The 22,216-nt window shown below is 55.1% G+C and overlaps 1 protein-coding gene across 2 annotated transcripts; it reads left to right on the top strand.

The window, feature by feature from the left end:
- Positions 1-18,303: 18,303 nt before the first annotated feature.
- Positions 18,304-21,815, top strand: NKX6-1 (NK6 homeobox 1). Of its 2 annotated transcripts, none has more exons than XM_074821519.1 (3): positions 18,304-18,922; positions 19,569-19,670; positions 20,638-21,815. In XM_074821519.1, exons 1-3 carry the CDS (start codon positions 18,304-18,306, stop codon positions 20,940-20,942), a joined length of 1,026 nt encoding a protein of 341 aa, XP_074677620.1. In that variant the 3' UTR covers positions 20,943-21,815. The 2 variants fall into 2 exon arrangements, with proteins under 2 accessions (XP_074677620.1, XP_074677619.1); XM_074821518.1 differs by having other exon boundaries at positions 19,498-19,670.
- Positions 21,816-22,216: the final 401 nt, after the last annotated feature.

The raw sequence follows: 22,216 nt of genomic DNA, 5'->3' as shown, positions 1-22,216 counted from the left end.
GAGCCTGGCGCTACACCCCCCCCGGGCAGGGGGGCTCTGCCGCTGCGGACGCCGCCGCCACGGCTCGGGGGGCGCGGCCGGACCCCACCGCCCCGGGAGCGGAGAAGCGCCCGCGTCCCCGCGGCGGCGGCGGCGGCGGCTGAGGGGCGGGGCGGTGTCGCCCAGGTGCGCCCGGCGCTCCGCCCCCGGCGCTGGCCACGCCCCTCGCGCTCTGGCCACGCCCCCGCGCGGCGCAGGGGGCGGGGCCGAGGCTGGTGGCGCCGCGGGGAGCAAGCGGCTGGGCCCGGCCCGGACCCCGGTTCCTCCGGTCCCCTGTTCCTCCGGACCCCGGTTCTCCCGGCCCGCTGCTTCCCGTCGGCCGGGGACCGGATGGCTGTTGCGGTGGGCACCGGCAACCGCGGCGCTACGCCCGAGCCGCCACCCCTGGTCGTGCCTCCATCCCCCCCCTTCCCCGTGACTCCCCGCAAAACGCGGGCGCGGACCTCGGGGCTGTTTATCTCCCCGGTGTCAGAATGGCCCTGGAGAGGCGTCCCCGGGGAGACGGGGATGGGCTCTGGTACCAGCTCTGTGCCGACACCCGTGGGCGCCGGCGGTTGCCTGTGGGGTGCTTTGCTGTCCTCGGGGGTGCTTCTGCCCACGCGCTGTACGTCCTTCTAAACAGGCAGGTTCGATGCTTGCCCCGTTCCCGCCCCACCGTGCCACAGCCATGGTGCCACCGGTCTGTACAGAAACATAGCCCACCCGCCTGAGAGGTCACAGCCAAGAAAAAGGCTCTGCAAGAGCAGTTACACGTGCTCCGTGACAGATATTACGCTGTCAACTCTGTCTTCCTCTCAAAATAGCCACCGTTTGCTAAACAGCAGCTGCGCAGAGGGTGGGTGTGAATGGCACGCGGTGCACGGGCCCTCTTCACCCAAGCGGTGCGGGAGGCATCAGGGGCAGGCCTGGGTGTGCAGCAAAGCGGGACACATCCCTGTGCGGGGACAGGCAGACCCTGCTGAACACCGTGACCCAACGAGCCCCTCACTCCAAAAAGGACCTTGAATGACTCGAGCGTGTCCAGAGAAGGGCAACGAAGCTGGTGCAGGGTCTGGAGCACAGGTCTGATGGGGAGCGGCTGAGGGAACTGGGGGGGGTTAGTCTGGAGAAGAGGAGGCTGAGGGGAGACCTCATTGCCCTCTACAACTCCCTGAAAGGAGGGTGCAGAGAGGGGGGATGAGTCTCTTGACTCAAGGAACAAGCACCAGGACAAGAGGGAATGACCTCAAGCTGTGCCAGGGCAGGGTTAGACTGGCTCTTAGGAAGTATTTCTTTGCAGAAGGGGTTGTTGGGTGTTGGAATGGGCTGCCCAGGGCAGGGGGGGAGTCCCCATCCCTGGAGGGGTTGAAGAGTCGGGTTGACCCAGCGCTGAGGGATCTGGTGGAGTTGAGAACGGTCAGTGTGAGGTTCATGGTTGGACTGGAGGATCTTCAAGGGCTTTTCCAATCGAGATGATTCTGTGATTCTGTGAGCTGTCTGGAAATCACCCCTGTCTGCTGAGACCTGCTACAGCTTGGTGCCAGCCCAGCCCTCCTGTCCAGTTCGGATGACCGTGTCGAGGTGCCTCTCAGCTCTAGCACGCTCCCGTTGGGTGATCAGGAGAGCAAACACTCCCTCCTCTTCTCAAAGCCTGCTGCATTCCTCCAGCCACCCTGTTACGGTGCCTGTCCCACTCCACCCTGTTTGTATGGCTACTGACAGTCTGGCCATGGCAACAGCCAGCTGCCCCCGAGCATTCCCATAAAGACACTCAGTGTAGATGTCACCTCGGTGTCCACACGCTGGCTTACTGTGTCTGCAAACACAGGGCCAGCACCTCTTGCAAGGCAGCATCTAGCCACATCTGCTGTCGTTTACGTTATCCCTACGCTGACTGATTTCACCAAGCTTGATTTGGTTTATGTCATGATTTAGTTTTATTATGTAAACAACATTATTATTATGTCCCTCCTAAGGTATGCTCGGCATGTTTTTAATGACAATGCAGCGCTTCAGGAAGTTAGAGTGAGCTGCTGTGAGTGGACACAGATTATGGCATTGATAAACCGACTCCGACCTTGCTGCTAAGAAGCGCGGACCCTCGGGTGGTCTGGAAGAACAGCCTTTTCCGTGAAATGTTTTACACGTGCACCACTGACTGTGTCGGGAGGTGGCACGCCTGCAGCGTCCCCAAGCGCCTGCAGGAACCTGGTGTGCTAAGAGAAGGGCTGCTCCAGCAGAAGTCAAACCAGAGACCCAACGCCAGACCAGAAAGGCCACAGTTTCTGCCATCGGGTCTTTTGTGGACAAAGGTGACAGCAGCAGCCCACTGCAGATCAGCGATATGGCCGTATGTCCTGGATCCTCAAAAACTTCACTCTTACTAAGTATAATTTTAAATGTTTTTCTCCATAAGTGAAATATCATGGGGGGAAATGGAGTCAAAACTCAGCTCTCCTTCTTCAGAATATGTGAGGGTGGGAAACAGTTCCCCAGCAGGGAGGAAACTGAAACCATAGAGGGTGAGCTGGGCACAGAGTGGATCCCAATGAGTAACGAGGCATCCTTTCCCCTCTCTCCTCTTTCAGTATGTTTCTACTATTGAGTTCTCCCTTGTGAGTGTTTCTCCAGCAAAGCTTTCAGAAGAAACCACGGTTTCCCTTATTTCAAGTGCAAGACATGCATCTACTCTGTTGGCCCTGCAGCGGGACTAGCTGTCTAGAAGAAAGCATAACATTTTATTTTCTCTGTGCAGAGAAAATAAGAAGTGGTTTGTCTGGTCTCCACAGCTTTGCCACCCGTGGTGACTGGAGCGGACGTCTAGGCTGTTTCCCCTGGTGCACAGATCTCATACGTGGGTCAGTAGCTTGGGGTGGAACGGACACCAACTGCCCTACAGCCACCACAGAGCAGCTAGGTCCTGGCTTAACAAATATGGGGCTGAGCCATTAATTGCCACAGAAAAGGCCCTTCCGCAGTCATCAAGACAGAGAAAATACCTCAATTCCTGCATAAAGATCATTAAGCAGATCCCATCCAGGAGAGGAGTAAGAGCCTCGATTTCTCCTTTGCTCCATCCTTAACCTAAACAGTGAAGGGGAAAAGAATTCACCTAGAAAAGCTCAGAGGAAAAAATATTTGTTTAGCAAATGGTGTGATGGAAGAAAGTAACGATAATGGCAAAGGAGGAAAAGGTGAAGCACTCGAAAGGTATTAATGAGCAGAAGCAAGGCGAATGCAAGAAGATGAGTCACTGCATTTCGGGAATGAGAAAGAGAGCAAGCAATGAACAACTGGTGACAGTGGGGTGAGGGAATGAGCAATCTCTGGGCAGGGCCACCAGGAGAGAGAGAGTTAAAAACAAGGACCAGGCTCTGGCGGGATCAGGCGGGAGCCCAGCCCTAGCTTCGCTCCTTCTCTCTCACAGCCGGGTGCTCCTGCTGCTGCCACGCACCTTTTCACCCACGGCGCGCTCAGAAGTGTGAGGAGGGCCAGCGAAACAGCTGTAACGAAGCAAAGCATTTCAAGCCTCTCCAGCCCAGAGGAAAGAGGCAAGGGGCTCCCAGAAGAGCTGCGGGGCAGGGGGCTTCAAGAGCAAGCGGAACGTGGCAGCGTGGCTGTCCTGCTTCTCGTTTGCAGCCCCTTGCAGTCATGGGAGCCCAGTGTGTCTCTTGAGTTGCAGCTGGTTAGACTGGTTGGGTGGGAATTTTCCACAGTCACCCAGTTACTCAGGTTCCTTTGGGGCAAGTAACTACACTGGCTGGAATGTAACATCACTTCTCCAAGCGCTGTGACCCTGCGTAGTTTCACAATGTGTGGCAGAAACCTCCACACTGCCTGTCAGCCGCTGACTTTTCTGATATGCAAATATCACCTCTCTTGTACAGAAGTTCAGTGTCTTGGTGTGTGAGGCCTTGGAGATTTTTGTTGCTGTCTTGCTTTTGCCTTCTCCTTGTACTCCCACATGAATTCAGTGGCTCAAAGCTGCCAGCAAACAACTCAGAACTCAGCAACCTGGTCCAACATTTTCTGCAGCGTGGGAAAGCCCCTGACAAGCATATCCCTGTGCTCCCCCGGGGTGCTCAAAGTGAGGACACATCACCTGCCACAGCCACGCTCCCCGCTGCCCCACATTTCAGTTAGCCACAGATCTGCCTTGTTAGCCAGGAGCTGCCTCTCTGCTCTGTGCCGCGACCTACGTACAGAAGAGGGAGTTCTCCGCAGGCAGATGCAAAACTAAAGCCCTGACATTAAAACAGTTATATAAGCCCTGCATTAAAGCACTTACATAAAGCACATACAGCCTCCCGACAGCAAGGCAAGGGGCTGCAGCTGTCTCTGCTGACCAAGAGAAAGTCCCTTGCGCAGGAGAGAAGCAGAGTGGGGCTGCTCCGTTGCTGCTGCAGCACAAGCAAATGGAAGGAACTGGTCCCCCATCCACTCGGAGGCTGAGGAGCGGCAGGTACCCGGCTCACAGCGCGTGCTGGGAAGAGCGTCACATCTGCAGACGTAACACTGATGGCCCCCTGTTGCTGACAGTCTTGGAAAAAGAAGCAGTTTGAAGCTTTGGGGTTTTGTAAATGGATTCCTGCTAATGCGCAGAACAAGTGAGACGAGGAAAGTGTCAGTACCTACTGGTCAGCGTACACAGCAATGTCAAACGATGTCAACAATGGCTTGGTATCCCCTCAGATAATATTATGCACAATATTGTAATATGCTGCATTTAATCAATTTATAACCTTTTTACATCCCTTGATCATTATAAAGAGGATAACCCCAAGCCAGAAAGAAGCAGAGAGAGAGCACTGATACAACAGCCTCGGATCACGCTGCGTGTTTGTTCTCCAAAGCACAAGGCGAGCTATTCCTGCCCTGTGCTCCCCTGACAAAACCGAGAGCCGAAAAACGCTGCCTGGCGCTGCCTTGAGACGGTGCGTGGGAGGAGGGCCCAGGTGCTCGGGAGACGCTCGAAGCTGAAATTCCAGGTCAGCAGCTCGTTATTACACAACCTGTGTGCTCGGGGATGAATCCTCCGCCAGCTCTAAGCACTAGACTCAGATGCTGAAAACAAGGAAAGCTGAACTGGAGTATAGGAGTGTGTGAGTCAATCCAGAGGCCCACCACGGCCCCTCTAAATAAATACAGCATGAGCTCTAATACTGTCTTACTGCATTTAACATGGGTCAAAAGCCAATGATGCCTTGCCGAGGCATCCTGAATAGAGCATATATATCTATATTTCAGTAATTTAAATCCACTGACAGCACTGAATTGTTCTTTTGTATTTCCTTAGCATGTCATGTAGTCTGTTTACGTTTGCTAGTCTGGCATAAAACCATCACAGTCCGTGGTATTTGTGGTCGAGAACTATTTGTTTATTACTTGCACATTTGAACTTTATAAAGCAGGCCACTTGTATGCCAGAAAAAACAACAAAACAAACTGACCTCATTATTTTCAAATTAAGCACCAAAGTGAGGAACATAATCTAGTGACCACTGTGAAAGGTCTGGCTGCAGAAACCTTTGCACCAGGCAGCTGTCACCTTCTGTATTGCACCACTGCTGAGCAATTCTTGATCCTTCGTTCCTACCATAATCCCTGAGATGCTCTTGCTTTTTCCCAACAAAAAGGTTCATATGTGGTGGGTGTTTGTCAAGCTGTTGCTGTTTTCATATAAGACGTGAAATTAATTCTTGAGCTTACTTGTTGCAGCTGTCTGAACACGCCATGAATCTGCAACACGCCCTTCCTGTGTGATTTCACATGCGCTGTATGTTATATTATCCATGTGCATCCTTTCTTTTCATACAAACCTGTGCTTTGAATACCATATTTCACCAACTTGCAACTCCTCACTGCTTCGCTTTGCTTGCACCCTTTTGCAAGGAGTGTGTGGGCATGGAAAAAGGTGGGGACAAGCCTGATGAGGAAACAGCCTGGCTGATGCCAGGGATGGAGACTATATGCAACTCCAGCAGAGTAAGGCTGGCGGGGTAATCACTGGCGTGTTTAAAGGGACTGACGGCACTGCTCTGTCAAAACGCAAGTGACTGCCAGAGACAAAAGAGGTTCTAGACAAGTCCTGTGAAACGTAGCACCGACAGAACCAGCTGTTCTCCACTGAATTCAGTCTGAAGTCTGGAGAAATTAGCTTACCTCTGGGTGTTTTGGACAGGAGTAAAGAGCAAACTGTTCTCCAAAAAGTTTTATAACATGCTTTTAAAAAGGCCTCACGAGATACGCAATAGCTCCTTCCAGTGACCCCACAGCTGGGGCTGCAGCATGGCAGCTCACCAGCACCCCCAGAGTGGTACCAGCCTGGCCGAGACTAGGGAGCTGCTGGGACACCTTGGTCCCTCGGATGACAAGGTCGGAAACCCTAACCCACAGCCTGCAGCAGGCAGGGCAGGAGGGAGGAAGAGGAGACCCATTGCCTCCTACACAGCCCACACCACTCTCTTTGGCAAAACCTCCTTGGCACGAGAAACTTGGCCAAGCAAAGCCGTTGTGCCCAGTGCACTTCCCAGTGGTTTCACTGGAGGTGGAGACCATTTCTGTTAACATATATATGGGTGGCACTAACCTTAACGCTGCAAGTGCCTGCATCTAACGGTCAGCTGTCTTCATCTGCAAGGCATAATCCCTTCTGCATGATCTCAAGGGAACTGTGCTTGTGCCCAAACTTCGTTTCCTCTTCAGTCTCAGGCCATTCTGGTTCTTTTCGTGTAACTGAGCAGACGGCAAAGCTGTCTGGTGGCTGGGCTCCCAGGGAAAGGGCTCTCCTGCCACGCTGTGTGACCCCCATTCCATCCTGTGGCAACAGACTCATGCTCCCCCCCACACCCCTTTCTTACGCCGAGCCCCAGTCCCATCAGGGGGTATTTTGCCATCTTCTTACGTCGAGGCAAAAGCTGTTCCGCAGTTTCAGCAGCATCTTCTCCCATTCTCAGGTCGGAGTAACTCTTCCACTACTGGAGTATTTACTGTTGGTTTGTGGTGCACAGAGCACAGCTTGCGTTTGTTTCTGCTTTCTGTCACTGGATTTGCTCCCTTTTTATACTGTTTTTAAGAAGTTTTATGTCATTTCATTAATCGAACTCTAGTATTAACCACCCTATTACTTTCCAGTTCATAAGCAAAGTTCATCTAAGGTATGAGCAGACATATCACCATTGATTTTTAGCAGTTTATGAAATATCACTCTGTTTTGCCAGAAATACCATCTTACTATCTTATCTCAAGAGACAGATGGAGCATTATGGCACGCTTGGAGTGTATTTTATAAGTGCTGAGCAGTCAGCAGGATGCAATTAAGCCAAGTATTACAGTCACGATCTGGAAAGGTTGCCCTGTAAAGTCCTGGTTTGCTGCCATTTTGTTGTGGTAGTCTTCAGACTGAAGTACATCTTGTGCTTTACAAAGGTGCTCCTACATATTCACTTAGGAGAATTCTCTGAGAGTTATCTTCCAGTGCTATAGTCATAAAAATACACTAGAAATTACTAACTGGTTATACCTTTGGCATCTTTGCCATCTTTCTCCAAACCCTATGGACCAGAACTGTGTTACACAAGACCCTGAGCTCTTCACCAGGGGGATACAGATTGAGGGAAGTGTCTTCCCCTCACCTAAAAAAAGTCAAAAAAACATGAGCTACAAAAGACAGACGCTCAAGACCTCCTCTTTTTCAAGTTTTCAGGGTTGTGGTTGAAAGCCCCTCAGCAAATGTTGACCAGTGACTTCTGGATGTATGCCCCAGCACTACTGTTCCTGATCTCACCTCTCTCCTCCCTAAGTCACCAGCACACACAGGAACTGTTGGCAGCTGTTGGCAAGTTCTTCTTATGCCTCTTCTTCTTGCCTGGAGGCGCCAGATTTATTGGAAAAGCACTTGATCCTGAACAGACAGCTTCTTCTAGAGACATGCTCTGTGTGCTAAATGGGCCAAGGAAGCTGGGGGTCAATCAACCTGTTGCCTGGCCCCCAGGCCCCTCAGCTGGCTGCCTGCCTCGTGCTGAGATCATGGTGAAGAAGGGATCTGCAACACCAGAAGGATTGGGTACTGGTTGCCCGAAAGAGGCACCAGTTCTCCTTCTTAGCACTTTTAGCTCCCTCTGGGGCTCGGACCAAACTGGCTGGTCCTCAGTCAGGTGCTGCCTGAGCCAAAATGGGCAAGAGCCAAAATGAGAATGGAGAGCAAGCACAGCAAGTGGCTTTCGACTGCTCCTACCATTGTGCCTGCTTACCTGAAGCCTGCAGTGCAAAGCCAAAACAAGAGAGAGAAGTCCAGAACAGTATCTTCAGGCTCACTCACTCTTTGATCCAGGTTTTTTCATGCAATTGCAAACTAAAGAAATTTGCTGTTTGCCAATACAAGAAGACTCACTTTCAGCCAGCTGCTGTACCAGCATGCTCAGAGGTGCTTTCTAAACAGCAACCCTCATGCCACCATGACAACTAACAAAAGCTAGTACTGGAAGAAAGTATTTCAAAATAGCAAAGCATCAAGAACATGCCTGGAGGTAGAAGAGACAAAACCCTTGGGTGTCTTGCTGCAGCCAAGCCTTCCCTGCTGCCCTGTCACAAGTACCACAAGAAGTTCAATGGTTGGACTGGATGATCTTCAAGGTCTTTTCCAACCTAGACGATTCTGTGATTCTGTGATTCTGTGAAGTTCATGCAAGCTGCACAATGTGACGACTCTTGACACCGCTGGTTATGACAGATGAGAAAGAAAGCGTGAATGCGAACAGGACTGGAAGCTGGGAGAGATGACTGAGAAACCTGTAGAAAAATAACAGTTTCCTCTGCATGGCAAGAAATGGCAGTGTGATTTATCCCAGGAGTCCTTGGCAATGGCTCTACAAACCAAGGTGGGAAGTTGGATTCAGACTCTCACAGTAGGAAATGAGCCCTTCTGTCTGCAGGCTTTTTAGTGGTCTGCATCTCCTCTCCTTCTCTAGAGAGAGGAAAGGACAGGGCAAAAACAAAACCCTGACCAACACACCTCTCCTAAGGATTCAGCTTATTACAGAAAAATCTGCCCGTCAGTTTTTCTGCTCCCCTCAGCAGTTCCCAGGCTCCACAGCATTCTCCCTGCCTTCCCCATCCACCTCTGGAGAGCAGGTCCAGATGTCTTGAGCTTCCCCAGGGCCACAGAGCCAGCCCAGCAACCCCAAGTGGCTGTGGACATGCCACCTCTGTCCCACGAAGTCCTTTGTCCTCTCCCCTGGAGAACGGGGTTGAGCCTGGCAGGAGCCACCAAGTCCCTCAGGCCTCTGACGCTGTTGCTCAGCTCTTGATGACATAGCAGCCCTTGTAACAAAACCCCACGCCGTCTTTGGGGCCGGTAAGGTGACCTGGAGTGCGCAGGGCTGGATAGTGCTGCGTGTCGATGGGAGGGAGGGAAGTAACTCCTTCCTGCTGCTCAACCTGCTGCTCTGCAAATCCCAAGAAAGACAACGGTGCACACCTAAAGCAATGGTGCAACCTACAGCCCTGGAAGAGACTCTCTTGCCCCTTCCGTTATGGCACAGCAGCCTCTGCTGGCACGGGGCAGGCAGAAGCATCATGTCCTTCACAATTATACAAATAGGTTTGTGTCTTCCCTTATTATATTCCAATAAAGTTGCAGAGCAGGCAGCCAGCCTCTGTGCAGAACAGGACATAGTGAGGTTTTACGGTGGTGGGAAGGAGAGCACGGGGAAGGCAGCGGGGACCATCCTAGGCAGCGTGTAGTGACTCCCCTCAATATTTGCCTGTGTACTGACACTAACTGGCTGCTTGTCCCCTTGTCACTCATTTGTGCCAGGCCAGGACCAGTATGGGCAAGACAGCAGGGTCTTGCTGAGTCTGCCCGGGTTCACAGAATCACAGAATCATTCAGGTTGGAAAAGATCCTTGGGATCATCGAGTCCAACCTTCAGCCCAACTCTACAAAGTTCTCCCCTACACCATATCCCCCAGCATCTCTTCAGAGAAGAAGTGAGGTGAGGGGCTTGGAGCAAGCTCAGTCGAGGGAGACACAAGTCGTTGGGGAGTTACAACTTGTCTCACACAAGGGAAGCTTGGTGTGACCCGAGTGCATCACGGGGATTCACAAGCAGTTCAGATGAAGTTCATTATTGAGATAAAACCCCTGTAGACCAGTTGAGGTGGTTTTTTGGCAGGCTGTAAGAGAGACACTAGAAGCATCAAGCTTCTACCTTATTCCTTGTGGCCTTCTCTGAGAAGGGCTTCTCTCTTCTTCCAGCCTGGCTGCTTGGGAGGCTCGGCCTGGAGAGCCGGGTGCTTGAGGTGGTCTGTGCTGCTGAAGCGCTGGAGAAAACCCTGCCTCTGCCAGACCCCTGCCCTGGGCTGGTGGGGGGGCCGGGACCGGGGATGATGGGGGAGACAGGGAAGACCTGCCTTTGCCCTGTGGGCCCAGTGCTGAGGTTTCCAGCGTCGGAGGGCCGGCAGAGAGCCGGGACGGCCGGATGAGGGGAGCCCTCCTCGCTAGGAGCAGCTGCTGGAGCGAGCACTGAGCTGGCGACCGACCCACTGCAGCCCCGGGGACCCACCAGCCCCCAGAGAACCCCCCGGAGACCCGCCCGGAGCTCCCCAGGCTGTGCCCTATCGGAACCCTGTGCCCTTCTCCCGCATACTGCCCCATACCCCTCCACTGAGACAGAAACGAAGCAAGCAAAATCTTTTCTTAAGCAAAGTCGTGTTACACAGCGTGCAGTTCTCCATAATTTTCTCTGTCATTTAGTCTCAATCTGCTAATCAATGCAGCCCTGTCAGCCTTTGATGTGATGGAAAATGCTGAAATACGATTTTCTAAAAATCATAAAAATATGCACATAATGATAGCTACTGCCGCTGCTTTCTCCCTCCCATCCCCATTTAGATCATCAATTTAACGATTTCCAGTTCCCTGACACTGGACCACCCCGTGCCAACAATTTCTAAGCAAAGCTCTCTCTGCTGATTTCTGTGGGGGGCTGCTTCAAGATCGATAGCCAGTGATGGCCTACCGTACATATATTTGTCTCTAGGAGTGAAAGAAACTATCTAAAAGCTCCAGCTATGCCAGTTAAATTTCCATACGTTTTTGCTGTTAATGTGAAACCGAAGTAAAGCCAGACATTAGATTTAGCCTAGGGTAAGTGCCAAGGTAGAGCCTGGACCCATACCCAGCAACTGCCGCCGTGGGGACAATCACTGCCCTGCACGTGCTGTGACTGACCGGGGCCGGGGGATGATGGGTGAACTTCTTTTGGGTCTAAATTGGGATCTTTATCCACAGCTCGTGTGCACATACACCGCACAGTGGGAAATTTTGGTGCAGCAAGGCACAATGGAAAGCAAAAGGGAAGGTAACTTTGGAAGGGTGGCACCTTCACAACCCTTAGGCAAAGATAAATGAGGGAGATGGAGCACCAGTGGTCAGAGCACCAGTGGTCACACATCTGGCCTACGACTGTACATTTCAGCATGACTGCTAAAAGCAGGATCCTAAAATAGTTTCCTTGCCTGTGTCTGATCAGCCACGTGCATCCAGTCCTCACAGGGTTCCCCAAGCCCACCTGCAAATGGAACAGACCACTCAAAAGCAGCCATGCTGCAGACTGAGGTGGGCAGAGGCAGCAGCAGCAATCCCCAGCGCTGCTGCTCCCATTGCCAGTGGAAAGAAGGGCCATCCCAACAGCAAGGACCGCAGTCCATCACAAGCAGGTGGGTAGAAGGAAATACCTTGTCTGAACGCCTCGTCGCATCACAGGCACATCCATGCCGGCTGTGGCTCTCGGTAACACCACACAGGAATAGACAAACATGGTTTGTGCACTAATTGGGATGAACGGAGACTTGGTGATCAGTAATGCAGAATCACAGAATCACAGAATTATCTGGGTTGGAAAAGCCCTTGAAGATCCTCCAGTCCAACCATGAACCTCACACTGACCGTTCTCAACTCCACCAGATCCCTCAGCGCTGGGTCAGCCCGACTCTTCAACCCCTCCAGGGATGGGGACTCCACCCCTGTCCTGGGCAGCCCATTCCAACGCCCAACAACCCCTTCTGCAAAGAAATACTTCCTAAGAGCCAGTCTAACCCTGCCCTGGCGCAGCTTCAGGCCATTCCCTCTTGTCATATCGCTTGTTACTTGGGCAAAGTGACTGACCCCCACCTCGCCACAGCCGCTCTCAGGTAGTTGTAGAAGGCGATGAGGTCTCCCCTCAGCCTCCTCTTCTCCAGACTAAACCCTCCCAGTTCCCTCAGTCGCTCCCCATCAGACCTGTGCTCCAGACCCTGCACCAGCTTTGTTGCCCTTCTCTGGACACGCTGGAGTCCTTCAATGCCACACGGTTATTGCTAGCTTCGGAGCCAGGATGCCAGCGGAGCGCTGGGTGCACCTGCAGCCAACCCCTGAGGCCACGTTAAATAGATACGTGTCGCTTCCACAGCCTGGTGCAGTAACCGAGGTGTTGGGCAGTCCTTGGAGATGTAATTTGAACAAACTTTAGGGAAGGCTCGTACTGCTGAGAGGGGAGCGTGTGGTGAGGGGCCTGGGGGGTGGGAGAGGGCTTTGGAATAGAACTGAGCCAGCAAAGGTCTCTCCCTGGTGAACCTGGGGATGCTGGACAGACGGACACGCTGCACTTTTAATCCTTTCCTCCTGGTTTTCCCCCAGCAGGGGTCAGGCTGGACCAACGATCACAAATCAAAAGTAAAAGTAACCGCTCCAGCATCACAGCTTTTCAATGCTCCAGAAAGGAGAAAAATATTTTGCTTTGCTGAGGATACGGAACATACTTTAACATCTCATTTAAGAAAAGCAAAAGAAACATTGAAATGTCAACAGAAGTGACTAAGCAGCAGCCTGCAACACCCTCCTTGTCCTTGCAGCTGTTTTAAAAAGGCGATGACCAGGTTCTGTTTCTACTCAGTCTCGTTACAGGCTCAGCCTCCGTTCCCAGTTATTCTGGACACACTTCGGTGTAAATGGAAACAGAAATTCTCCCAGGATGTGGGACCACAGTGTCAGAGCAGCAAAGCGACGTGAGGGTGTCCTCAGAAGCGACTGGAAGCCGCTGGGGAAGGCAGAGCTCACAGCAGCCACCAGCTGGATAATGTTACCCACAGAAACCATTCCTGGGCCGTCAGACCAAATGTGTAACGCAAAGCCATACCAGTCCTAGGCTGACGTCTCTAGTGCACCCCCCCAGCTAGAGCTGGCAGCGTTTCGTGGCCCTTGGAAGAGCAAAGCTGGGGGGCCGCAGTGGGGTCGCTGTGAAGTGATGCCTCTGCCTTTGGCTGTCACCAGCGGTCCGCAGGCAGACGCTCTGGGACCAGAATGCTAAAAAGCAGGTGAGATGTACCCAAAAGCCTGGCTCCTGAAAAATTTTCTGGCCAATTTTGCCTTGGTTTATCGCCTAGTGAGAGGACTCAGAGGATGGCATTTCATGCGTGGAATTTTAATGATAATTTTATTATATTTTAGTGTATTATTGGCTTGCGATTTTGTAGTCTTACAAGAAATTTCCGTTTCCACATCTCCATTAAATGTCTGATTCATTTTCTTGGCTCGTGGTAATGCCTCAAAGCTACATCACTAAAGAATCAGTGCTCTGCATTAGATAAATATAAGACCGAGTCTGATTAACCTATTAACTATTTTTAATTAGCTTTTACTGTTCTTCAGATATTCCGTGTTTTTGAGGAAGCAGAAAGAGAATGAGAGCACGCAGGTACTGTAGAGAGCTAGCATATGGACCGGGATTATTCATCATCATTGGCAGGAGCTCTGCTGTAGGGAATCTTGCAACAACATCACAATTTTCCTGCTAGAGTGAATGCCATAATGGACACACTTGCGGCATGAATTATAGTCAAGACAGAAAAATTTTAAATCTTTATAGCATTTTTATGCTCCGTCTTCCTTTTTGGTAATCAGATCTTGATTAAGAGTTGGAATTAGCACCCAGAAGAACATTAGGCTTTCCTGGCTGAGTTCCTTTCCACCGTGTAGGGCAGGCAACAAATGATTCAGTGGCTTTACAGCGCTGCTACAAGAAAAAGGTATCTAAATACCTATCCATCACTTTAAGAAAGTAACCGACTGCTTGTCGGCAATGAAGAACACGCGGTAACGGCAAAGCATTTTATTTGCCAAATAAAGCGATTACTTAAATTCAGACCCTCTCCCGGTCACGGCAACTTCCCGGGGCAAAAGCTGGGCAAAGTGGGGTCCCTGGCATCTGTCCCCGGGGCCGGAGGGCTGGAAGAGCTCTGGGCAGGGCAGAGCCGGGAGGCACCACCCGGGGCACAGCTGGACACCGCAGTTCGGGTCCCCGTCGCAGCAGCTGGAAGAATATCTGACCCTGCAATGCCCAAGCACTTCGGAGCTTTTAATTTTAGATGTCCTCACGGGTTTTGGGGTTTTTTTGTTATTTTGTTTTTTCCCTTTCAGGTACGCTGGGACCCTTCAGCCAAAGTGAACTGCCGAGGCGCGTCTGCTCCGGCACTCGCGCTTCCCACGCCTCGAACGAGCGAACAACTACAGCTTTTTCCTGACAACGCTCCTTCTGTACGCCTCTTAATCCACATCTTCGCCTCGGCTCTGTGTGCCCGGGGTCTCCAGCCCCTCCCCGCCGCCTCCCCCAGCCCGGGGTCTCTCGCTGCCCGGGCCCCCGCTGCCCCCACCGCCCTCCGGGGCTCCGCGGAGCCCAGCGGGGTTTCCGCGGGAGCTTCTCTTCTTTCTTTGCCCCCTCCGGGTGGCTACTCGCCCCCCGCTGCCCCGTCCCGCAGGCCGGCTGCTCCTCCACCCGCACCCCTCCGCTCGCTCGGCGGCTACTCTCTCTTTTTTATTCTTATTTAACCCGGGAGTTGCTTCATCTGCAACGAGGCAGTAAAACGCTTGTAATGAGACTTCGTGAAGCGGGTGAAGCGCACCCGGGAATTGAGGAGCAGCCACCCCCCTCCCAGCTGCCGTCTGAGTAACTTCGCCTGCCTACGGCCGCGCTTCGGAAAAACCAAAAACCGACTGTGGAAAAGGAACTAAATATCAGCATTTTCAAATATTTCTGGGTGACAGCTATTAAAAACAGAGAAAGGAGGTAATGTTGAGGGCTGCTTCTGAATCCCAAGTGTTTCTCAGGGCACGGGCCAGCCCTGTTGGCGCCATCTCACCTGGGAATGCTAATTTTAGGAAAGAAGTTGCAGGCGGCGGCCCCCAGATAAAGGCTCTTTTTCACGATGCCATCGGTCCATTACAGAAGGAAGGAAGAAAGGAGAAGCGGTTTGGGCGGGAGGGATTGTTTGGGTTTGGAAAACAAACCCAGAGGTGCTGGGCGGTGAACTCCCGCTCCGGGAGGGAAGGACGCGCGGAGCGAGTGGAACGGCCGGTGCCGGTGCCTGGCAGCCCCCGGCGGGGCCCGGCAGGACCGTACTGCGGGCTCAGGCCCCGGTCCCCCCCCCTCCGTCCCCGCAGCCACCGCGGACCCGCGGCTGAAGCTGCCGCCGCCACCCGGGGCCCGCCCCAGGCAAAGCTCCCTCGGGGCGCTCCGAGGAGGGAGGCGGCGGGGATGGGGCGGCGGGGGGGGGGGAGCCCCTGTGTCCCCCTCCTCCCCGAGCCACACCGGGGCAGACCCCGACCCCGCTCCGCCTCCTCTGCAGCTCCCCCGGGTGCCGGGCACACAGAGGGGCCGCCCCGCGCCCGCCTCGACGCTTCCAAACCAGCTTTAATTTTTCTACACCACCACCACCCCCCCTAAAAAAAATGCAAATGGGTCCCTTTCAGCGGCAGGTTCCCCCCTCCCCACTCCTGCTGCCACAGCCCGGTGCGGGGCTGCCGCGGCCGAGCGCTCGCTGGCTCCACCGAAACCGGCAGGAAAGGACTTTTTTGGTTTTATTTTTAGAATATTTGAGAAGTGACCAAAAAAAAAAAAAGTATATCAAACGCGGAGATTTAAACGCGAGCTTCTCGGAGGCGCAGGCTGTGTGACTGTGCAAAAAGTTACGGCGAGGCAAGATCCTGCTCTCCGCGCCCTTTCTCCAAGTGTATTTTTTCGCGGCTTTGTAAATTAAACTAAACCAATTCCGAGCAACAGGGGATATTTAGAAATAGAAGGAAACACCGTCGCAGGTCGAGGATCAACACGCTTCAGATTTATCTAAGATCCGTAATTACAAAAAAACACCACCACCCGCAATTCCACACCAACCCCTTTTTCCACGCTCGAGGAAACAAGAGCTCCCCACGGGCACACGCCCTTGGGCACAGACAGCACAGGGTAAAAATTGTTTAGGGTGATTTTACACTGCTCTTCTCTCCGTGGGACGCTCCTTAGGGGTCACACGGGATTTTTTCCCTTCCAGCCCCAGGCGACGGGAAGAGCCGCCAGCAGCCGGGGACAAGTGTCGTTACCGCGGGCCCCGGGTGCGCAACGTCGGCCAGTGGCCGGGCAGGGGGGCCCGGGGGCCCGGCGGGACGAACACGCGGTTCCGAAGTGCAGCGGGAACAGAGAGCGCCCAGGCGGGTCCAGAAGCCTGCGGGGAGGGTCGGTCGGGTCAGGCCGCCCGCCACCGGCTCGCCGCGGCTGCGCGGGGGATGCTCCGGGGCAGGCCCGGCCGGGACCCGAGCGGCTCCGCTCCCCGGAGTCGTTCCCGGGGCAGAGGGACAGAGGAAGGGAGAGAGAGACGGGGAAAAGGGAGAAGGAAAGAGAGAAAGAGAGAAAGAGAGAAAGAGAGAAAGAGAGAAAGAGAGAAAGAGAGAAAGAGAGAAAGAGAGAAAGAGAGAAAGAAAGAAAGAAAGAAAGAAAGAAAGAAAGAAAGAAAGAAAGAAAGAAAGAAAGAAAGAAAGAAAGAAAGAAAGAAAGAAAGAAAGAAAGAAAGAAAGAAAGAAAAAGAGAGAAAGAGAGAAAGAGAGAGAAAGAGAGAAAGAGAGAAAGAGAGAAAGAAAGAAAGAGAGAAAGAAAGAAAGAGAAAGAGAGAAAGAGAGAAAGAGAGAAAGAGAGAAAGAGAGAAAGAGAGAAAGAGAGAAAGAGAGAAAGAAAGAAAGAAAGAGGAGAGAAGGGAGAGAAGAAAACCGACAGAGGGTAAGAGACCAGAAAATAAAATGAGAGAGAGGGGAAAGGAAAAAGAAGAGGGAGAAGAAAAAGGAAATGAGAGAGAAAAGGAATAAAGAGAAAAGAGAAAAGAAAAACTGAAAGGAAAAAGCAAAGGAAAAGGCAAAGCAATGGAAAAAGGGAGAGGAAAAAGGGAATGGAAAATGGAAAAAGGAAAAGGGAAAGAAAAAGGGTAAAGGAAAAGGGTAAAGGAAAAGGGTAAAGGAAAAGGGTAAAGGAAAAAGGAGACGAAAGTGGGAAAGGAAAAAGGGAAAAGAAAAAGGAGAGGAAAAAGGAGAGGAAAAAGGAGACGAAAAAGAGAAAAGAAAGAGGAAAGAAGAGGGGAAAAGGAGAGAGAAAAGGGAAAGGGGACAGGGAAAAAGGAGACGAAAAAGGGAAAGGAAAATGGGAAAGGGAAAAGGAGAGGGAAAGAGGAGAGGGAAAAAGTAGAGGGAAAAAGGAAAGAAAAAAGGAGAGGAAAAGGATCCATGAGAGGAGAGAAGAGGGGAAAAGCAAAGCGAAGAGAGGGAGATCAGAGGCGAGCGCGGCGGGCCCGAAGTTGGCGGCAGGGCGGGCGCGGCGCGGGTGGGTGGGTGGGTGTTGGGGGGGGTGGTGTTCGGGGGGGTGGTGTTCGGGGGGGTGTTCGGGGGGTGGGCAGGGCCGTCCGCCGCCCCGCCCCGCCCGCCGCCGCCGCCGCCGCGCCCGCCGCCCGCCGTGCCCCCGCTAAAGGAGGCAGGAGCGGGGCGGCGCGGCAGTGCGCCCCGAGCCGCGCCCGCAGCCGGCAGCCAGCCAGCGGGAACCGCGCGGGGGGGATGCGGGGCGCCGGGGAGGAGGAACCGGCGGCGGCGGCCAGCGCGGCCCCCGCGCCGCTGTGAGCACCGCAGCTCCTCGCAGGCTCCAGCGAGAGGAGAGATCTATCCGCGTGTCCGCGCATCTACCGCAGCGCCACTTTCCTCCGCGGGAGCGGGGCCGCCGAGGCGCAGCCCCGATGCCCGGCGGGGCGGCGGGGCCGCCGCTCGGGCGCGCAGCTCCCCGCTAAGAAGAAAAGAAGAAGAAGCGGCGGCGGCCCCCGCGGGCTGGATGCGCGGCGCCGGTGCCCGCGGCACCCCCGGGCCGGCCGCCGGGGCCCCGCGGTGCTAGGGGCCGGCCGGGCCCCCCGCCCCGGCCCGGCGGCGGCGGCGGCGGTGCGGGGATGCTGGCGCTGGGGCAGATGGACGGCGCGCCCCGGCAAGGAGCCTTCCTGCTGGGTAGCCCGCCGCTGGCCGCCCTGCACAGCATGGCCGAGATGAAGGCGCCGCTGTACCCCGCGTACCCCCTGCCCGCCGGGCCCGCCTCCTCCTCCTCCGCCTCCGCCTCGCCCGCCTCCGCCTCGCCCTCGCCGCCGCTCGGCTCCCCCGGCCTGAAGGCTCCCGCCGCCGCCGCGGGCGGTCTCTCGGCGCTGGGCTCGGCCCCGCCGCAGCTCTCGGCCGCCACCCCGCACGGTATCAACGACATCCTCAGCCGGCCCTCCATGCCCCTGCCCGGCGCCGCGCTCGCCTCCGCCTCGCCCTCCGCCTCCTCGGCGGCTCCCGCCGGGCTGCTGGCGGGGCTCCCCCGTTTCGGCAGCCTCAGCCCCCCGCCGCCGCCGCCGCCGCCGCCGCCGCCCGCCCTCTACTTCAGCCCCGGTGCCGCCGCCGCCGCCGCCGCCGCCGCCGTGGCCGCCGGGCGCTACCCCAAGCCGCTGGCCGAGCTGCCCGGCCGGACGCCCATCTTCTGGCCGGGGGTGATGCAGAGCCCGCCCTGGAGGGACGCCCGCCTCGCCTGCGCCCCCCGTGAGTACCCAGCGCCGCGGGGCAGCAGGGGGAGCCGCGCCGGTGCTGGGGACCCCCCCCTCCGCGCCCCGGCGAGACCCTCGCGGGCCCCCCCCCAACCGCCGGGCCCGGCCGCGGGAACTGCCTCGGCCTCGCTCGCTTTGGGTTTTGTTTCTTAAGTTTGCTCGGCTTTCTCCCTCCTCCTCGGTCGGCGCGACCCCCCCCAAAATGTCGGGCGCTGCCGGCGGAAAGAGGAGTCCCCCCCGGGGGGAAGGCGGCCGCGCTGCCGCCCGCTTTCTCCGGGGCCGGGGCTGCTTTTTGGGGGCGCGCAAAAACTTTCCCCGAGCAGCAGCCGCCGCTACCACCCGCTCGCACCGGCCGCAGCTTTTCTAAAATACCGATATAGTTTGCCCGCGCGCATTTTCCATCCTTAAAGGAAAAAAAAAAAAAAAAAAATCCAGGAGGCTGAGGCCGCCGCGTTGGGCAGGCAGCGGTTTTGTTACAGCCCCCCCCCCCACCCCGCGGGGAGAGCGAAGCGCTTTCCCAAATCCGTAGATTAACGTGTCCGTGCCTTCCCTTTCTCTCCCCCCCGCCAGATCAAGGCTCAATTTTGCTGGATAAGGACGGAAAGAGAAAACATACCAGACCCACTTTTTCTGGCCAGCAGATTTTCGCCCTGGAAAAGACTTTCGAGCAGACGAAATACCTGGCGGGCCCGGAGCGAGCCCGGCTGGCCTATTCGCTGGGGATGACGGAAAGCCAAGTCAAGGTGAGCGGGGCGGCCCCGGCGCGGAGCGCGGCGGGACGGGGGGGGGGGGGGGCGAGCAACGAGCCCCCGGCCCGGCCCGGGTGGCAGAAGAGTCCCGCCGGGGAAACCGGCTCGGTCCCGGACGGCTGCGGGCCGGGGCGGCCGAGCACACGGCGAGGGCGTGCCCGGCGGCTACCAGCGAGCTGGCGGGGCCGAGAAGGGTTTTTAAAGCGTATCTTATTTAATTAAAAAAAAAAAAAAAAAGAAACAAAGCCAAGCAAGACTGAGAAGCCCGGTGCGTTCATCCTGGACGCCACGGGGGTGGCCGCCGTGCTGGGAAAGCGCGGGGGGAGTGTGTGGGGGTGTCAGGGCGCATCGTCTCTGGCCCGCACCCCCCCTCCTCCAAAAAAAAAAACCCCAAAAACCTCCGCGCTCCGCGGCCCCGTCGGGCAGGGACCGCGCACCCCGCTCGCACTGCCCCATCCCCAAGGCCCCGTTTTAGTCAAACTCGGAGCAAAGCCGGGGGTGAGAGGAGTTGGGAGACCGGGCTGAGCCAGAGGGGCCTCTCGGCGGTGTTCGGGCTTTCAGGCTGCTCTGGAGACCCTCCTTTGTCCCCGCAAATATGTCCCAACGGCTGCGAATAAATTATTGCGGCCTCTACAATGAAAATACACACACACACCCCCCCCGCCCTCCTCTGGCAGCGCCCCGCCAGAGAATAAATACATCTGGCGGGGCAGGGGCGGCTGGGGAAGGATTCAGCTCGAAATATGTGGGGGTCCGTGTCCCCCCACCGAGGTCTGCAGCGGGGCCGGAGCGCTCCCCGCTCGGGGTGGTGGAGGGAGCGGCCGGGGGGGGCCGCGGGGATCGGCTGCTTTTCGTTGTCGGGGAGCCACCGCCGCCCGCAGGGGACGGGGCAGCGGGGCGGGGAGGGAGGGGGGGTGGCGAGCGGCCCCGGTGGCCCCGGTGACGGTGGCGGCGGGGCCAGGTCTGGTTCCAGAACCGACGGACCAAGTGGCGGAAGAAACACGCGGCGGAGATGGCGACGGCGAAGAAGAAGCAGGACTCGGAGACGGAGCGGCTGAAGGGCGCCTCGGAGAACGAGGAGGAGGACGACGACTACAACAAGCCCCTGGACCCCAACTCGGACGACGAGAAGATCACGCAGCTGCTGAAGAAACACAAGCCGGGGGGCGGCGGGTTGCTGCTGCACCCCCCCGAGGGGGAGGCCTCCGCCTAGTCCGCTCCGCCCGCCGCCGCTACTTTCGGAGATGTACAGATCTATTTTTCTAGACTCTACGCGCCCGGGAGGAGGAGGAGGAGAAGCCGGAGGGGGAGCAGAGAGGACTGCGGCGGAGCGGGCCCCAGCGGGCGCGCCCGTCCCCCGGCGCCGTGTGTTATTGTAGGGTCGCGGGGAGCGGCGGGGGCTGCCCCGGCCCGGGTCCCGCTCCCGGCGGAGCGCCGGCCGCCCGTTGCCGGCTCCTTGTAAATAAACCGTGAGTCACCGCGACCGTAGGCGATCCTTACTGTGAATATTTAAAATGTAAAATACCTTCTTTTTTTGGTTTTTTTTTTTGTTTTGTTTTTTTGTTTTTGTACAGCCGCCCCCCCCACACACACACACCCCGCGCTCCCCGCCGCCGGGGGCACCCCCGGAGCCCCGAGACGGGCGGCAGCGGGGCCGCCCGGGAAAAAAAACCTGGCCCCTCCCTCGGGCCGAAACTGCAGCGGCCCCGCGTGCTATTTATTAGTATTTTTGAAACACTTTCTGTTGCGGTCGTCGTGCAGAGGGAGGGGGGAGAGGGCGGAGGGACCGAGTTTGCTTTCACTTACACCGTTTCCAATCAAGCGCGGGTTGAAAAAGTAGCTGGTGGGAATTGTCACAACCACTTTCAGTCAAAATATAAAATTCATTTAGTTGCTGTAATTGAATTTAAAGTGTGTTTTCTTTTGTATCATACGGAATACTATAGAATGTAAATTGTTTTCTTTTTTTTTTAAGCTAATAACGATGATATATCGTGATATAGCATCTTAACATTTATTAATTTATATTAAAAATAATTCGGTTTGTAAAGAGAAGAAAAGCCCTTTGCAAGACCAGTTAAATGTAATGCACTTTCTGTTTTAAAAAAAACGATAAATCAATTAAACCAGTTTAAAGACGTCTGCTGCCTTCACTAAAGGGTACAGATAATCTGATCTCATCAGAGATTAAATAATGAAACCACGGTACAGGAGAAGGAAAATAAAAAAAGAGAGAGAGATAATTTTCAGAACCTATTGTTCAATCTCAGTAGTAGGTTTTTTGTGGTTTTTTTTTTTGGGTTGGTTTTGTTGGTTTTTTCATAGGGTTTTTTTTGGGGGGGGGGGGTGTTTGTTTGGGTTTTTTTGTTTTTAACGATGGAAGTTGTTCGCTTTGTTGGGGGGCAACCCAAAGAAAGATACAAATAAAATAAGCGGTGTCTTGTTTGGGGTCAGGGCTGGCGGCTCCTGCCTGCGCGGGTCCCCTGTCAGCGGGCAGCAGTTTCCACCCGGCCCCCGGAGCGCTTCGTCTCAGCCTAAAT

The sequence above is a fragment of the Strix aluco genome, chromosome 4, assembly GCF_031877795.1.
Source record: "Strix aluco isolate bStrAlu1 chromosome 4, bStrAlu1.hap1, whole genome shotgun sequence".
In the NCBI taxonomy this organism is placed as follows: Eukaryota; Metazoa; Chordata; class Aves; order Strigiformes; family Strigidae; genus Strix; species Strix aluco.
Note: the sequence above shows the minus strand (reverse complement) of the source record. Positions and strands in the feature narration are given on the sequence as shown.